Raw genomic sequence first — 16,907 nt, forward strand, 5'->3', positions numbered from 1 at the left:
CGTTTTAATAAATGTATCCTAATAAATGAATCCAACTACAGTGATCTATTTAAAAGGCAACCTTAAAACCAAGATGTTGAAGAATTCCTATAATCAGTATTAATGTTCAGAGATAATGCAGCCCTCGGGATTCTTACATATACCAAGGTAATCTGAAACTTATCCTAGTAGGAATAATGCTGCCCATACACTTATGTGATATTCCTATGGTGCAAAAAGTGCCCTGCGTTGACTTTATGTTCGACTGGCCTGTCTCTTGATTTTTTTCCCCTAAATTCTGCTGCTGCTGGCCGCCCGACACCTTTCGCTCAGCGCTTCCCAACACTGCCCAGTCTCCCTCACCCTCCCAGGCGCTTAGCGCAGCATGGCACCCCCACTGTGCCCCCACCCACCGGTCCCCCCTGTCAGCCTTACCTGCATACCCCTGTCTGCCCCACCGGACGTACCTGCACACACCTACAGAATCGGACCCAACACATCATGGGCGCTAAAAAGCACCTGCGATTTGCCAATCTGATAGATTTTATGTGCTGGGAAATAAGCCGGTTTGCTGAAGTCATGGGTGTGTGTGTGTGTGTGTGTGTGTGTGTGTGTGTGTGTGTGTGTGTGTGTGTGGAGTGGAGTGTCATCGGGGGTGAGGGAGGAGGCAGTGCTTCCTATAGTGTGAACAGGACCCAGTTCACTCGACCTGGTTCCCACTGCCCAGCACCCAGAGTCCGACCTGGGTAAAGCCCTTCTTTTAACCCAGATTTTTCAAAAGGCCCTTTCACACTGCACAATGACCCGGGTTATTTGTGCAGTGTGAAAGGGGTATCAGTGAAAACATTTTTAGGAGTTCAATTTCTTATTTGCTTAAAAAGGGAGGGAATAAAAGAGGGATGGGGACAAGGTAACTTTTTCCAACCAATAGAAAATAAAACTTGTAACAAATATACATTTCCATTTAGAACTTAATGCAGTCTTAAGGCCCCCATACACTAGGCGATTTTGGTCAGATTTAGGCCAGATCAGTCGGATCTGGCCTAAATCCGACCAAAATCGGCTAGTTTTGATGTCCCCTCAGATCCGATGCGCGGTCCCGTGCGCATCGGATCTGCGTCGGGTGGTCGGACCTGCTGCACGTCCGACCACCCGACTTGGGACCTAGTGGGGCGGTGGAGGGAGCAGGGGGGGCTGGGGACGCTGCGAGGGACACAGGCGGCATAGAGCCGGGCGGGGGGAGCCGGGAGCTGTCAGCACTGAATTAAAAAAAAAAAAGCCCATACAATGAATGGGCGGCCTGTGATTGGCTGAGCGCTCTCTCAGCCAGTCAGCAATTGGCTGAGAGAGCGCTCAGCCAATCACAGGCTGCCCATTCATTGTATACAGTAGGCTTTTTTTTCTAGCACTGACAGCTCCCGGCTCCCTCTGCCCGGCTCTATGCCGTCGGTGTCCCCCGCAGCGTCGGTGTCCCCCGCAGTGTCCCCAGCCCCCCTGCTCCCACCAGCAGCCCCCCCCCCCCCCCGCGTTTTTTACATGTGATAAATCGAGACGATTTATCACATGTAAAAAATGGCACATCAAGTGCCAATCTAATCAAGCTCCCCCGGGGAGCAGCCGGGAAAGCTCAGGGGGAAGTCGGGGGCGACTTGTCCTAAGGACAAGTCGCCCTAGTGTATGGGGGCCTTTACTAAGAAGTCATAACTTTGAGAATGATTAAAAGTAAGAAAAATGAGACAATGGTGGCCATTAACCAATCCGACCGCTAATGTATTTATGAGCTACAGACCAGGTTGGCGGCTGTCTGGGGCACACAGACCAGTTCCCAGTGGGTGAAATGACATTTATTATGCAGAAGCACAATGCAACAAAGCATACACCAAAGGTAAGGCTAACCTTGATGAAAAAGCGAAGTTCTGACGGTACAATAAAGATATCTGGTGTAACAGGCATCATTGCATAGTTATAGAGCGCTTCATAGTCAATATTTATCTCCTCACTTGGTGGATACAGTGGATAGTAACTGTAAAACACAAAGTTATTAGCATCATGGTAGTGAGGCAATCAGAGCAATACAATGTTTAAAATAGCTATGTTTCCATTACAGCTGTCTAATCTGGTTTATTTCTGAAGAATTTATTTTTTTTTTTTAAACATTTTCTGTACATCCCCCACTAAACAGAAGTAACAAAGGGGCACATTTATCATAGTACAGTATGCAGCTATATCCCCGGTCAGCCACAGAGGAAGGCAACGGATCACAGGCAGCCTCATCCCCCATAGGTCTCTATGGGGGATGTGATGCTGCCAGATGTATCAATATCATGACTATGGTATCCCGTTGTAGCTTTTGGACTACAGATCGGGGGGATGTAGGTCTCTCAGGGTTCCCCCCCAGGAACCCTCCGCCAGAAGTAGCCACTGTGCAGTGTGGTATGACTTTTTAAATGTGGATTTGGTTTCAACCTGTGCGAGTCAATTGTTTCTGGTAAATTACTGCAGCTAAATGGCTATTGCTGTATACAGTATGTGTACACAAAACAACGACAATGGGCGGTATTCAATGTCCTGAATCGCTGGTTACAGTGATTCAGATTTAACATTCGCCTGCCAATCGCCGGTTTTTAGCAGTGAATCGCCATGCATGGGGATTCGTGGGGAGTCGCCAAGTCACCCTATTCAACGTGGCTGAGAATCGCCGGCCCTAACGGCGATTCTCAGCCATACCGGCGTTTCCCTACACAGCCTCATTAATGTAGTCAGTTGTTTAAAAAATCGCAGATAAATGCTAGAAACAAGCAAATTACCCTGGACAAACGCTTCCCATACAGCAGACGGCAAACGCTGGGAAATCTGGTCAAAGGGCAAACGAAGGAGTGAGGTGGGGAGGAGAATCATGGGTAAGTGAGGTGCACCATGGGTAAGAACAGTGCTTTGTGGGAGAAAAAAAAAATACCTGAAAAAATTAAATATATATTTGGGTACTTATGTAATATCTGGGCTCCCGTTTTTCTTATGAGACCGCGTCCCCTCGCGGGGCTCGCTGCGCTCGCCACGCTTCGGGCACGGTGGCTCGCTGCGCTCGCCACACTATATAAAATCAACTCCATGCATAGTTGGATAGTAGGGGTATGAAAAAATGGGGTGCATTTAACATGGGAGCCCAGATAATACATAAGTACCTATATTTGTATAGCACTTCTACGACCATGACATCACACAAGGGCAGCAAATAATAATACATTAGACTTGCATAGTTAAATAGAGCACTTAAAACCAATTATTTGACATGTTCCTATAAAAGTTCACCATAAAAAGATGACGAGGGGCACTCGGAGAGGAACGGCGATATGAAAGAAGAAAAAGGAATCGCCAACTTCACATTGAATACACTTTTGGCGATTCCCCTCAACTACCGTCGATTCCCCATGAAAAATCCTATACACAAAAAACGGCGATTTGTACATGAAAACATTTGGCGATTGCAGCTTCATTCACCGGTCGTCAACGGCGATTCTAGCTCATTGAATACGGTGATTCGCATTTGGAGCTCCAAAAATCACCGTCAGCCACGAAAAAACCCCGGAATCGCCATAAAACTTAGCGATTCCGGCTCATTGAATACCGCCCAATGTGTGCGGTTAAAGATATTTGCAATACATATATCCACAATTTATTGGGGTCTATTCATTTATACACAATGACCAATGTGATCTTCTGGATTGGCACACTGCATCCAACAACAGTGCAGGTTTTCACCACCCAATAGAGGTGCACAGCAAAAAACGTATGTTGCATCTATGGCATATATGTGCACATGAGCACCTGTAATTGAAAATCAACTATTTCCCATACTCTAAGTCACAATTTCAGTAATGGTCTCACCTGCGCTGAGTCAAGATATGTTTGAGGATTCGGCTGAATCGATCAGAAGCACCAGCGGTACCACTGTGGTTGTCAAAATTACAATAAAAAAAAAAAAAAAAAGTTAAAATGTAAGGAAGGTTCACAGGTTCAGAGAGATACTTCTTTTCATAGCGTGTCTGCTAAGTGACTATTAGTAGAGTGAAGCAAAGCAATGGTCTAGGAGAGAGGCAAAGGACAGGGAGTCATGAAAATAATTCAAACACAACGGAAACGGAACAAAGTGTGGAGAAAGATTAAGATAGTGGCCATAACCATAAGAATAGAACTTATTTAAACTTATATGGAGTGTGTGTGTGTCATCCACCAGTAACTGGGATGGTGAAATCCCCATAATGATGGCGGGTATGTTGGGGTAAGAAATGAGGGAGCCGGCAAGGGTAATGTTCAATAAATTGTTGGGGTGATCCAGGGAGATGATCACAGAAATACACACAGAGAAGTTGAATAAAAATGTAAAAAGTAGGTAATTAAAAACACATGCACACGGGTGATAGAGGTGTGAATGTACAGCAATATAATCCCGCTACCTGGTCTGGGTACAAATGGCTGATGTAGAATCATAAAACAAACTCAATGTTCTGTTTTAGGAGCACAGTTTCGAAAAAATAAAAATGTTCTTTGCCCTATACCATATACAGTATTTGGTAGTGTCATGGTAGAACCCTTTTAATGGACAACAGCCGGTCAGCTAACTCTAATGAAAGCCATCTTAATATAGCCATACATCACTTAAAGATGTTAAGGCCCCCATCCACTACCGTTATATGGCCACTTTAATTCGATTCCTAGCTTCTGGATGGATCGGATGAAAAGTGGCCATATCGCATGTATTTTCCTCCGACACCGATCCAAGGGGTGTTTTCATGCTCTTTGGATCGCAGTTGCAGATCATCATGGCGGACACGAACATTTCTTGTATTCCGCATGACTGGGATCGCATATGATACGTTGCATGCAAAAAGACCACATACAATGTATCATATGTGGTCCAGCCACCCATTAACTGCCACATGATTTGGCTAGTGGCTGGACACCAGACTAAAAGACTGACATGGAGATTTAAATATAGGCTGTTATTTTTGTTTTCATTCTTCTAAAAGATAAAGATAATGCCCATTTAACTTGGCACATTACAAAACGTAAGCTATATAGTGTGAAAGTAAAAAAGGATTTCAGAATAAATACTGATTGCTACAGAAAATGCTTTCCTACACGAAAACGCAGACAGCAGCTTCTGTAATGAAATTATGTTGTTTGACTAACAATACTAGGGGATATAAAGACATTAACAGCTATTACACAAAGCAGAGAGCCAGTGATATGTAAATCAAACCTAACAGATGCATGCAAAAGAACTAGGACAGTGCAGCCAGCATCAATGAAGTCAAATCCACATTCCCTAAATACTAGTAACATGGCTTTGTTCCAAACCAGCTTCCCTGTGAAACGCCAGTGATAGATAGGATCAAAGTAATCTGTTCCCCTACGGTTTACAAGACCCAGGTGTAATTAGAGCTGTACCTGCTGATTTCCTCTGCACCCATATGAAAGAGCAGGTCTGTGGACGTGAATCCCACGGCTACACCATTGACAGATAAGGTACATGGATCTGCAATGAAGTGCACTCGCTGGAAAGAAAGGGGGGTATTAGAGTAGAACATTTTGCAATAAAAACACATCTTAAAACAAAAACAGCAACTTCTAGAAGGAAATAGTAGACCCAGCGCCAGAGAAACATCTTCAGTTTTCACTGCTCAGTTATTGAGGTTAGCCACAATGACACAAATACAATATCCTTTGTTAACTTGCTCTGCTTAGCTTGTGGTTTACTGCTAGACCGACAGAGGATAATACATACACATCTGCAGGAATCAGCTACAGCAGCTGGTGAGCTCCAAGACTGTGAGCCTAAATATGCCCATACAGACACTTCGACCTGGCACCATTAGCACCGGCATTGGCCCTTATTCAGATCTAATCGCAGTACAAATTTGTTCTCAAAATGGGCAAAACCATGTGCACTGCAGATGGGGCAGATGTAACATGTGCAGAGAGAGTTACATTTGGGTGGGGTGTGTTGAAACTGAAATCTAAATTGCAATGTAAAAATAATGAAGCCAGTATTTACCCTGCACAGAAACAAAATAACTCACCCAAATCTAACTCTCTCTGCACATGTTACATCTGCCCCACCTGCAGTGCACATGGTTTTGCCCATTTTGAGAACAAGTTTGTACTGCGATCAGATCTGAATCTACCCCTTGTTCATCATCCTCCCTATAAATATTTTATGCGCATGGAAGCGTGCATCACCATTGTTGCAGGGCATACACATGGAGCAATCCATGCTCCTTTGCAGATCGCTTAGAAAAGCTACCGAAATCACCCCATGTGTATGCCCCTAACTCTCTAATAGATGTTGACACAACAGATGCTGACACAGGAATGCTGACACTGAAACAGACAAGATACACTGACACATGAACAAGACAGACAGACCGACAGAGACAGTTGCTGACACACTGACAGATGCTGAAACAATGGCACACACATTTTGACACACACAGGTAGGTGCTGACACAATGACACATTGACACAAACAGTAACCAATTTACCTTTCCAATATGTGCCTCCCTTCTTATATAGCGCACACAAATTCCGCAGCGCTTTACAGAGTATAGTTGAACATTCACATCAGTCCCTGCCCCAGTGGAGCTTACAATCTATATTCCCTATCATATGTACACGCACACAGACATTCTAGGGTTAAATAGTTAGGAGCCAATTAGCCTACCAGTATATTTTTGGATTGTGGGAGGAAACCGAAGTACCCGGAGGAAACCCACGCAAGTATGGGGAGAATATACAAACTCCAGACAGTTAGAGCCACGGTGGGAATCAAAACCATGACCTCAGGGCTGTGAGGCAGTAATGCTAACCATTACACCATCCGTGCTGCCCATAAATTTAATGTACCTCTCTTCCCTGTCCTGCACAGCGACACAGAGACAGTAGTAGGCCGGGTGTCTGTATCACCAAGTTGGCGTAGGAAGCTACGGGGTGAGAGATCTGGCCGGGGGAAAACAGAACCAGGTAGGAGAGTGGGGGAGGGGGAATACTGACACCAGGCCATATGGAAGAATATGCACAGGAGGGGATAGAAATGGCGGGAGTGTAAGGGGGCAGAGGAATAGAGTAAGTGGGAGAGTAAGGGGGCAGAGGAATAGAGACACAGGGTAGGATGGGGCAGCGTGAGGAGCTACTGGGTGTCTGTGGTCAGGGGGGACACAGCCCATGGGCGTCTGTGGTGGGGGGGGGGAGGGGTAACACAGCCACCGGGTGTCTGTGGTGGTGTGTGTGTGGTGGTGGTGGGGGGTACACAGCCACTGGGTGTCTGTGTGTGTGGGGTTTGTGACCCTAGGTCTGTGTGTGTGGGGGGGGGGGGGGGGGACGGGGGACACAGCACCTGGGTATCAGGGGAGGAGGGCACACAGTCCCTGTGTGAAAGAGAGGGTGTGTGTGTGTGTGTGTGTGTGTGTGTGTGTGAGGGGAACACAGCCACCAGATGCCTGAGCCCAGAGGACAGTTACTTTGACACCGCCGCTGGGTGTCTGACCATGAGTAAAACCTCCACTGCCGGGTGCCTGAGTGTGTAGTGGGGCAGGTAGTGTGGGACCGCTGCCGGGTGCCTTAGCGAGAGGTGGGGAGTGCGGGACCAGTGCCAGCTCACTGTTTGAAAGGGGTCGGGATATACAACCTCCGTAGCCGGCTGCATAATGGGGGGGGGGGGGGGGGGGACGACACACAACACAGCCGCCGGGAGCAAAATAAAAAAACACTTTGAGCACTGACTATAGGTGAGTCGCGACCCAATGCTGAGATGGGAGCGAACCACTTTGGGGTTGCGACTCACAGTTTGAGAAACGCTGACCTAGAACATTAACATTTTTTCAAGGCACTCCTAGGCCAAACATTTCTTATTCAGAAACAACACATTCAATTAAATATTTTGTGTTTCTAGTTCATCCGTAGGGTCAGTTATGTAATGAGGGACAGGATATGATTGTATTTGTCCACATACTGTATGTTATGATTTGCAGCCACCGGCACTGGTTTTGCCTCTTACATTGATCATAAAGAAATTGAAATGGGTTTTGGATCACTAACCCAGGGCACCCCTGCAAGTGTCCTGAGGCACCAGTTTGGGAACCCCTGGTATACAGCATACACATGGTGCTTGCACATTATATCACAGCGTACCGGGCCTGCCGACTTCACTGATGTGGGCGGGGACGGGCCACCGGTGTCACAAAAGGGGGCGGGCCTGACCCCGCCAAAGTCACTGCCAGGCATCTACGGCGGCGCTGGGCTTCCCTGTGCTTCCAGCAGGGACAGACAGCAGGATGTTTTAGCAGGGCGCTGCTAGAGGGGCAGGGTGCATTTTGCCCTTTAAAAATCAGGCAGGGCGCAGTGCCCCACTAAAACAGCCTAGCTGGAATACTAGTTATTATATACATGTGTAAGACACTACCTTCTTATCTTCTTTGGCTGCCTCATAGCAGCTAAAAGGAGGCTGAGGATAGACCGGATCATGGTGAACATCTCTGACAGAAGGAACGAAGACCAGATGGGACCCAGATCTGCAGAAACAGATGATGGGTAGGAAGAGATGTATGAAGCAAAACTAATAAGCCAAGAAACACTCTGCTGCCATTCAGCTTGTCATGATTTCATCCTATTTCTTCCTCCTACTCAGCTGCAAATTCATCTACATGCCAGCGGCTAAACAGAACTCCAGGGACTATTGCATCTAACATCCATAGGTCCCCTTTCTCGGTCTACAATAAGCATTATGATCTAGAGGAGGAAGCGCATAAAGAGGTTTTAAAAAAAGCAATATATAGATAAAAGTAAAAATCAATATACACACTAGTAGCAGAAGAATGTAGGATGCATGCTCCTTCCCTGAAGCCTTTCCCAGGCAGAGACTACTGACAATAGAGAATTTCACCCTTCTTAAGCCCCATACACATTGGGAGATTAGAGTCCTGCAGTGAACAATGCACAGATGGCTGTACACATGCGATGCACCTGCGAGGTGTGCTCAGGAGGGTTTTGCCTATTCTGCTAGGCGATCAAAGCAGGATACACCGGCGCATGCAATTTTGTGGGTGCAGAAATGCGCATTGCCATAGGGTGTAGCCACAGATCGCTTAGGAACAGGCCTTAAATAGCTTGTGTGTGTATGCCCCTCAACACTTTGTGGAGGAGTTTTTGGTTTTCTTTTATTTGTATGAAGCCCCTGATGGTTGAGGAGCATTCACTATTATGAATAGACACTCAGCAGTTGGAGTGGAATCAAACACCAACAGTCTCCCAACTAAACAATACAATCACTGTCCCTGCTCTATAGAAAGAGTACTAATTAAACATTCTATTAAATGAACTCATTTCCCCGCTCAGTTCGAGAAGCTTCCACTATGGAAACATTCAAAAATAGACTCAAGACTTTGCTGTTCACCCAAGCATTTCACTAATGTCCCTTGTTAAGTGCTATATAAAAAACATTATTATTGTCTCTCCTCCAGTGCTGTATAAAAGAGAAGAATATGACATTGTCCAGAGTAAGGGGCGGATGTACTGTAGATCTCAGAATATTTAATTATCAATTAGAATATTGATTTTTTTTTTGAGCCAATACCCTTATTTAAGGCCACCATCCACTACGCTGAGGTATCGCATGCATACCCCGCCAACTCACCCAGTGGCACATGGGCGGCTGCATTGCACACTATATCTGCAGGTTAATGCAGGCAATCGCAGGAAAAGCCCCTGCGAGTTGTCACCTTTCACACTATCCATCGGAGCAATGCGTCAGAATCGCATAAAAAGTGCCCATATCGCACTAGTGGATGGTGGCCTTTACTCAGGAACCAGTTTCCAGGACCACTTACGGACGTGTTCCTTCAATGATCATTTTCAGACAAGACTTAAACACCTCCTCAAACGTTGACGTCAGCTGCAGTTTCTGAAAATGAAGAGCAGGTGAAAGAGCTGGAGAGAAGGAAGCTGCATGAATAGACTAAACTATCTCTGGACCGAATTTTAAGTCTAGTGACAAGTTCACACAAGCTACTTTTACATAACTCAGGGGTAGATTTATTAAGCTCGGTGAACTGATAAAATGTCTGGTTTTTATCACCGGCCAATCAGTTCCTACCTGTCATTTTTCAAACCAATCCTGTAACTTCACAGTTAGGAGCTGATTGTCCGGTGATAAAAACCAGACAGTTTATCACTTCACCGAGCTTAATAAATCTGCCGCTCAGTTCTTTATCAATCTCCTATTTTTAAGGGGTGGAAAGACATCTATCCAAGTATTGCTGTAGCAGTTTCTCATCACAGGGAAGCTTAGGTCAGTAAATAGAGGCCTGCAAAACTATGGTGCCCAATCTGCAGGGTCATCTGTTCCAGACAATATTTGCAATTTTCCAGCCAGCTTGACAGATCGCTAAATGATTTGGATTAGATGCAATTAAAATCCGCTGCATTTTTGGGACCATAAATAAGCCGCAATTTGTGGACGGTTAGTTTCTAATTCTCATTAGATTCCCATTCTAACCACACCCAAAAATAAAAGTAATGAAAACGTCAATTTGAGCCCCTTAAATAAAGGAGACCCAGGGATCCGACTCCTCTGGGCATTTTTATTAAGACTGGAGTCAGAGGGAAGGATAGAGGGGGAGGAGCCATACCACACTTCAATGTCTTACAGTGTTGACTCCTCCATGACACTTCACAGCATAGGGACTTCAGTGTCCCCTATGGATTCGGAGAAAGGGAATTAACAGGCAGTACCAAATACCTATTAAAATCTTATTCCTCTTTTCCATTGGCACAATAACCGACTCAATCCAAGTCGCAGCCCAGTGGAGAAGGGTCCCCAAAAAATGTACTGGTGAATCCAACCCAGGTAGCGAGCAGGGTCGGACCAGAGTAATGCGGGTTACACACCAGGAAGACCCGCACCCGGGAGTATGGTCGTTCTTCAGATCCTACCTGCTGCAGGTAGGATCTGAATAACGACCGACCCACGGGACCGCGCATCGGATTGGTATTGGTCCACACCAGGACAGAAAAGGGCCCAATCACCACACAATCTACATCCAATCGGTCGGAATTGGATCTAGATTGATGGGATCGGACCCATGTCGTCCTGGTGTGTACCCAGCATAAGGATGCCGTGTAAATGGTGACCGGGTCAGAGCCGGTATAAGTCCCCACTGGCTGAACAGAGAGAACAGTGGATGGTACAACACTTCACACAGCAAACTAATAGGGATGCAAAGTATAACATAGATGCAATTAGTATCAATAGGAATATACATTTGTTAATTTTTTGCAGTTTTACCCATCTTGTATTTTAGGTTTTATTCAAGCTGCACACCATATTACAAAGCCATTTCCAATTATGTCCATGGTGCAAAAATCCCAGAAAGTCATTAATATATTTAAAATCAAAATGTGTTAAATTATTATTATTACTAAGAATAATGACAATATCAAATTTTACCTCAATCTGCTCATGTTTTGCATCCAAAAAGGGACCAAGCTGAAAGGTACAGAGGTGGTGTTAGAAGTCACATACATAAAAAGTTTCATTTTTTATTTCTTGTATCCATTTATAATCTAACCAGGATGCAGACATCTGGACGGTCTCTATTAATAACATCCACCAGATCCTTCAGGGCGTCATAAGTAATAGTGTCTGATGTGGTGAAAGGCCCACAGGCCGCCATTATCATCTGTTGTGGATAATCTGAAGGACAAATAAAATATAATAGAACATTGGAAGATCCAAACAATAGAAGTATGCATACTATAAAATACAAAACAGCGCTAGTTTGGATAAATATTTCTAAGTACCAATGTTTAAACAGAATGTTTCATAAAAAAAAAAATATAATAAAAAAAAAACACACACACACACACACACACTATTTAATCCAATGCACAACATATCCAATTGGATAATGCAACTATTAAAAATTGGGTTTATAGAAGTGGACAACTCAATTACACGTTCATCTACAGGTAGCTTCTGTACAGATATATTTGGAGTATGACAATTTGCCTATACATCAGGAAAAAAATGCCTCTGAAATACAGTACTTTACCTTTCATAGCATATACTGTACTTTTCTGTACTTAAGGGAATACACACAAAAGGTTGTCTCCTGGTGTAAAAGCATGAATACACAAGGGCTAGAACCCTACATTGTACATCTGCAGTCACAACAATTGGAGATATAACCGGGGCAGGCACCATGCTACAGTTTGTGCAGAATTTCCATCAGAACGGCTTCCAATGCATGCGATTACAGCGTTTCAGTCCACAAACACTCCCATCAGACAGAATATCTACAGTATTTCCTCCTGGGCCACATCCCAGTCACTGCCCAGGTACACCCAATACATTCTAGTCAGTGCAACTATCAGAGCTTCGTCTCTGCACGCAGGTAATTGGACTCATGTGTCAGGCAAGTTGTATATGCAGTTGCCAAATATTTGCAAACATCGGCACTGCTATACACTCTATAATTGTGTGACCTTGCTCTAAAAAAGCAAGAATATTCATGCATTAATGAGACCAAACATTGGGTCTTCACTTAAACTTTTACAATGGAAAATCAGATTTAAATATAAAATATTTGGTTGCCACTAGATATTGTTTTTTTTGCAAAACCCAAATCTTTTTTGGCTTAGCCCAGTGGTTCCCAAACTGTGTGCCTAGGCACCCTGGGGTGACTCGGGATGCTTGCCAGTGTGCCTCGGGTTGGCGGTTCACAACCAAAACAAAAACTTATGCTCAAAGTGATAGGAAAAATCATTGCTGGTGGCTGCCAATCATAAAATGTATGGACAATTAGAACCACAGCTATGTTCCCCACCACATAAGTCATGGGTCTTCAAACTGTGGCCCTCTAGATGTTGTGAAACTACAAATCCCAGCATGCCTTGCCACAGTTTTTAACACTCCCCTATAGCAAAACTGTGGCAAGGCATGCTGGGATTTGTAGTTTCACAACATCTGGAGGGCCACAGTTTGAAGACCCATGACATAAGTGAACCAGAGTGTGACAGTTAAGCACAATTTACTTATTTTTTTTATTTATCCATAAGAATCTTTCTGAATAGGGGTGCCTTGAATAATGCTGATATTCTAGGGTGCCCTGGGCAAGAGAGTTTGGGAACCACTAGCTAAGCCACTACTTCATCTTTTTCCCTTAATGTGATACAGGTTGAGTATCCAGATATCTGTTATCCGAATTATTCCAAAAACAGTGTTTTTTGTAATAGTAATGGGGGGGAGAAAATAAAATTAAAACTATGTCAGCGCCAGGACAGACCTAACATAACCTTTGTATTATGATTACTTTTTTACTGCTGCCGCCGCCGTTAATGCCCGTCTGTGCCTTTCGCGCACAGCATTACTGGGAGCGTGGGAGGGGACGCGATGACGTGGCAGCTGCCTCTCCACCATTGGTTGGCGCGGCCGCGTCATCGCGTCCCCTCCCATGCATATATATATATAGAGAGGTGGGGCGGATCGGCACTCCAACTTAAATGGGGAAATACCTGGGTGCCCTCCGGATCAGTGTTGTAGACAGAATAGCAGGCAGGCGGCGGCACTCCAAGGGTTTTTATTCGTGCAAAACAATTTCCTTCGTAGAGGGGGGTGCCTTATCACCAAGCGAAGCCTTTTGATGGCATCAATTGTGTAGAGAGGTGGGGCGGATCGGCACTCCAACTTAAATGGGGAAATATATATATATATATATATATCTAGAAACAACAAGAAAAGGAGCGCTCCATAGTGCAATATCGTTTGAAATTTATTATATTAAAAATAGCTTTTGACAAGCATAAAAGCAATGGGTAACGTACCCTTACTGACGGTTGACACAACCGCAGTGTTTCACAGCATAGAATTTGTGATTTTAACACAATGGTGGAGAGGTTACACTCACGGTGGTCCAACACAGTAGATCGACGCTAGGCCACGCCCCTACGCGTTTCGTCATCAACGGACTTCGTCAGACCCCTCTGACGAAGTCCGTTGATGACGAAACGCGTAGGGGCGTGGCCTAGCGTCGATCTACTGTGTTGGACCACCGTGAGTGTAACCTCTCCACCATTGTGTTAAAATCACAAATTCTATGCTGTGAAACACTGCGGTTGTGTCAACCGTCAGTAAGGGTACGTTACCCATTGCTTTTATGCTTGTCAAAAGCTATTTTTAATATAATAAATTTCAAACGATATTGCACTATGGAGCGCTCCTTTTCTTGTTGTTTCTAGATTTATTGACCCTCAGAATCCGGGTGTGTTGACAGGAGCTGTCGGTTGTTATCACAGACCAAAGTGCAGGAGTCTAGGATCTGGACTTGGGTTTACATTAACCCTAATTTTACTGGACTATTGTGGGACTTGCGCACTTATTCTTCGTTTTTATATATATATATATATATATATATATATATATATATATATATATATATATATATATATATATATATATATATATATATATATATATATATATATATATATATATATATATATATGCGGCCCTCGAATATTTACCGGTTTTGTTAAGCGCCCCCCCAGCCAAAATAGTTGCCCACCCCTGCCTTACTAGGTTACTGCCACATTAGACGGGCCACGTGGTTCTGATCTGCTGTCAGATTCTGTTTCTATGACACAGTACCTTTATTTAGGAGTGCAACATGTTCTACAACATCCCCCGGCAATTAATCACTGAATAAGACAGAGCATCACAATCTTGTTTTTTTGTTGCTTTAAGTGAATTAAATGAACCGAACACTGTAGAGAACTCTCCCCAAGGCTGTTCCAAGTATATCTCATTCACTAAAGACAGTGAGAAATACATGTTTATTTAATCTGATACTGTGCTCTGTTACTGCTTCAAACGTTTGCTAGCTGGTACTTCAGTCGTCAATGACGTTCTCCCCCACCAGGTGTTGACTTCCCCCAGGCACAAGAAGCCGCCATTCAGTCATAACGATCAGGAAAGTGGTTGGTGCCGGCAGCACTGTTTCCCACAGCTGCCTCTCTAACGTCTGCAATGTATATCTATCTGTTCCTGTTATACTGTATCTGTTGGAGCTCAGCCCATTCACACTGTATACCCCAGGCTATTTTATTACCTGGAAGACATACTGTGATAGACTTGGCGCCTCACTCCAGGATAGTCAATACTACGGATCAGTGCTTCAAAAGCCATCAGCAAAGATTAACTACATACAGTATACACTGAGTGGCCAAATTATTATGACCACTTGACGAGATGGCTATAAAAAGGGAATAAGTGAACCATCAATTGCACTGTGTTGCTTGCAAAGAAATGGGCAACAAATGTGAGTTAAAACGTAGGATGATTGTAGGCGCTCCAACCTGCGAAACCAGTATCAGCAAATGGGCTGCACTTGTGAAGTGTTCGAGAGCAGCAGTTATTAAGGTTTACAGAGAGTGGACTACCGAGCAGAAAACCGGGTCTCAATGTCAGGCTTGTGGTCGTCACAGGCTACTGAATTCTCAAACTGAAAGGAGACTTACCAGAGTTGTCTAGTCCAACAGAAGAGCAACAGTATGTCAAATTGTGGGGAATCTTAATCAAGGAGCAACTGTGAAGGTCTCTGAACAAACTGTTAGCCGCACAATACACCGTATAGGCTATGGAAGCCGACGACCTGTTCAAAAGCCTCTACTGTCTGTGTTGTCTCTAGTTCGTAAAAGGAGCACAAGGATTGGACAGTAGATGACTGGAAAAGGGTCATGTGGTCCAATGCATCGCGTTTTCAATTACACCATGCAGATAACAGGGTGCGAATATGAAGAAAACGGCAAGAAAGCATGAACCCCAACTGCATTGCCACAACACTTCAAGCTGGTGGAGGCAATATTATTTTCTTGCCATTTTATGGGTCCTTTGATTCCTGTGGTACAACGTCTGAATGGCCAAGGGTATTTGAGTGTTATCGCAGATCAAGTACATCCTGTTATGTTAATGGTGTACCCTGCCGGGGATGGATATCTCCATCAGGACAATGCTCCCTTTCATAAAGCTGGCATTGTCCGCAGATGGTTCGAAGAGCATGACAGAGACTTTACCTTGCTTAGTTGGCCGGCACAATCACCAGATCTAAATCCAATTGAGAATCTGTGGGATGAGATCGAACGGGCCATCAGGCAGCTGGATCCAGTACCGTCAAATCGTAAGGAACTGGAGAGTGCAGTTCATTGGATATGGTCTCAAATTCCTCATACCACCTACCAACATCTCATAGAGTCCATGCCAAGAAGAATCCATGCAGTAGTAAGGGCAAAATGTGGTCCAACATTGTATTGAGGGGGTGGTCATAATAATTTGGCCACTCAGTGTATAAGACTGAAGTACGAACTGTAGTTAACACAACAGAATGATCTAAAACCTACAAAATGTTACATGTGTCTATAGGAGGTTACATGGTCTACTATGATTTAGCTAAAGTTAAATATGGAAATCTAACTGTGTTCTACCACTATGTATAACTTAGACACGGGGCTCAAAAACACCTAGACATAGGCATCCTGGTTCTGCACTAAAAGATAAAATAAATAGCATTTCCATCATGGAGCATGAGCAGGGGAACAGCCGCTTCTGTACGCATGCCGATTTGGATGCATCTTGTACTTCATTGAGCTGGGGTAGGGGAAGGGGCATGAAAGCCTTGACAGATCAGGATGGACGTCTTCACGTAACTATGACTGAGGCCGACCGGGACAGAGACCCCTACGTATCTGTCATTAGGCGGTACACCTAGGCTATGCCACCGATATAGATCTACTGCGGCTACTATAGTAAGTCACAGTCATCAATTCACAATACTTCATATGCAACTGTATTAAATACAGTATTCACATCTATTACCAACACT

At 44.4% G+C, this 16,907-nt stretch overlaps 1 protein-coding gene across 3 annotated transcripts in view; it reads right to left on the reverse strand.

The window, feature by feature from the left end:
- The window catches only part of POLA2 (DNA polymerase alpha 2, accessory subunit), a 189,706-nt gene that overhangs the window by 760 nt on the left and 172,039 nt on the right, over positions 1-16,907 (reverse strand). For all 3 annotated transcript variants that reach the window (XM_083164934.1, XM_083164933.1, XM_083164935.1), the window contains 7 exons: positions 11,601-11,725; positions 11,480-11,518; positions 9,861-9,934; positions 8,438-8,546; positions 5,428-5,534; positions 3,865-3,927; positions 1,876-2,002 (listed from right to left, as the gene is read on the reverse strand). In XM_083164934.1, the coding sequence (XP_083021060.1) occupies positions 1,876-2,002; positions 3,865-3,927; positions 5,428-5,534; positions 8,438-8,546; positions 9,861-9,934; positions 11,480-11,518; positions 11,601-11,725 (644 nt within the window). The remainder of the gene's footprint in view (positions 1-1,875; positions 2,003-3,864; positions 3,928-5,427; positions 5,535-8,437; positions 8,547-9,860; positions 9,935-11,479; positions 11,519-11,600; positions 11,726-16,907) is intronic.

Source organism: Crinia signifera, chromosome 11, assembly GCF_055691185.1.
Source record: "Crinia signifera chromosome 11, ASM5569118v1, whole genome shotgun sequence".
Classification (NCBI taxonomy): domain Eukaryota; kingdom Metazoa; phylum Chordata; class Amphibia; order Anura; family Myobatrachidae; genus Crinia; species Crinia signifera.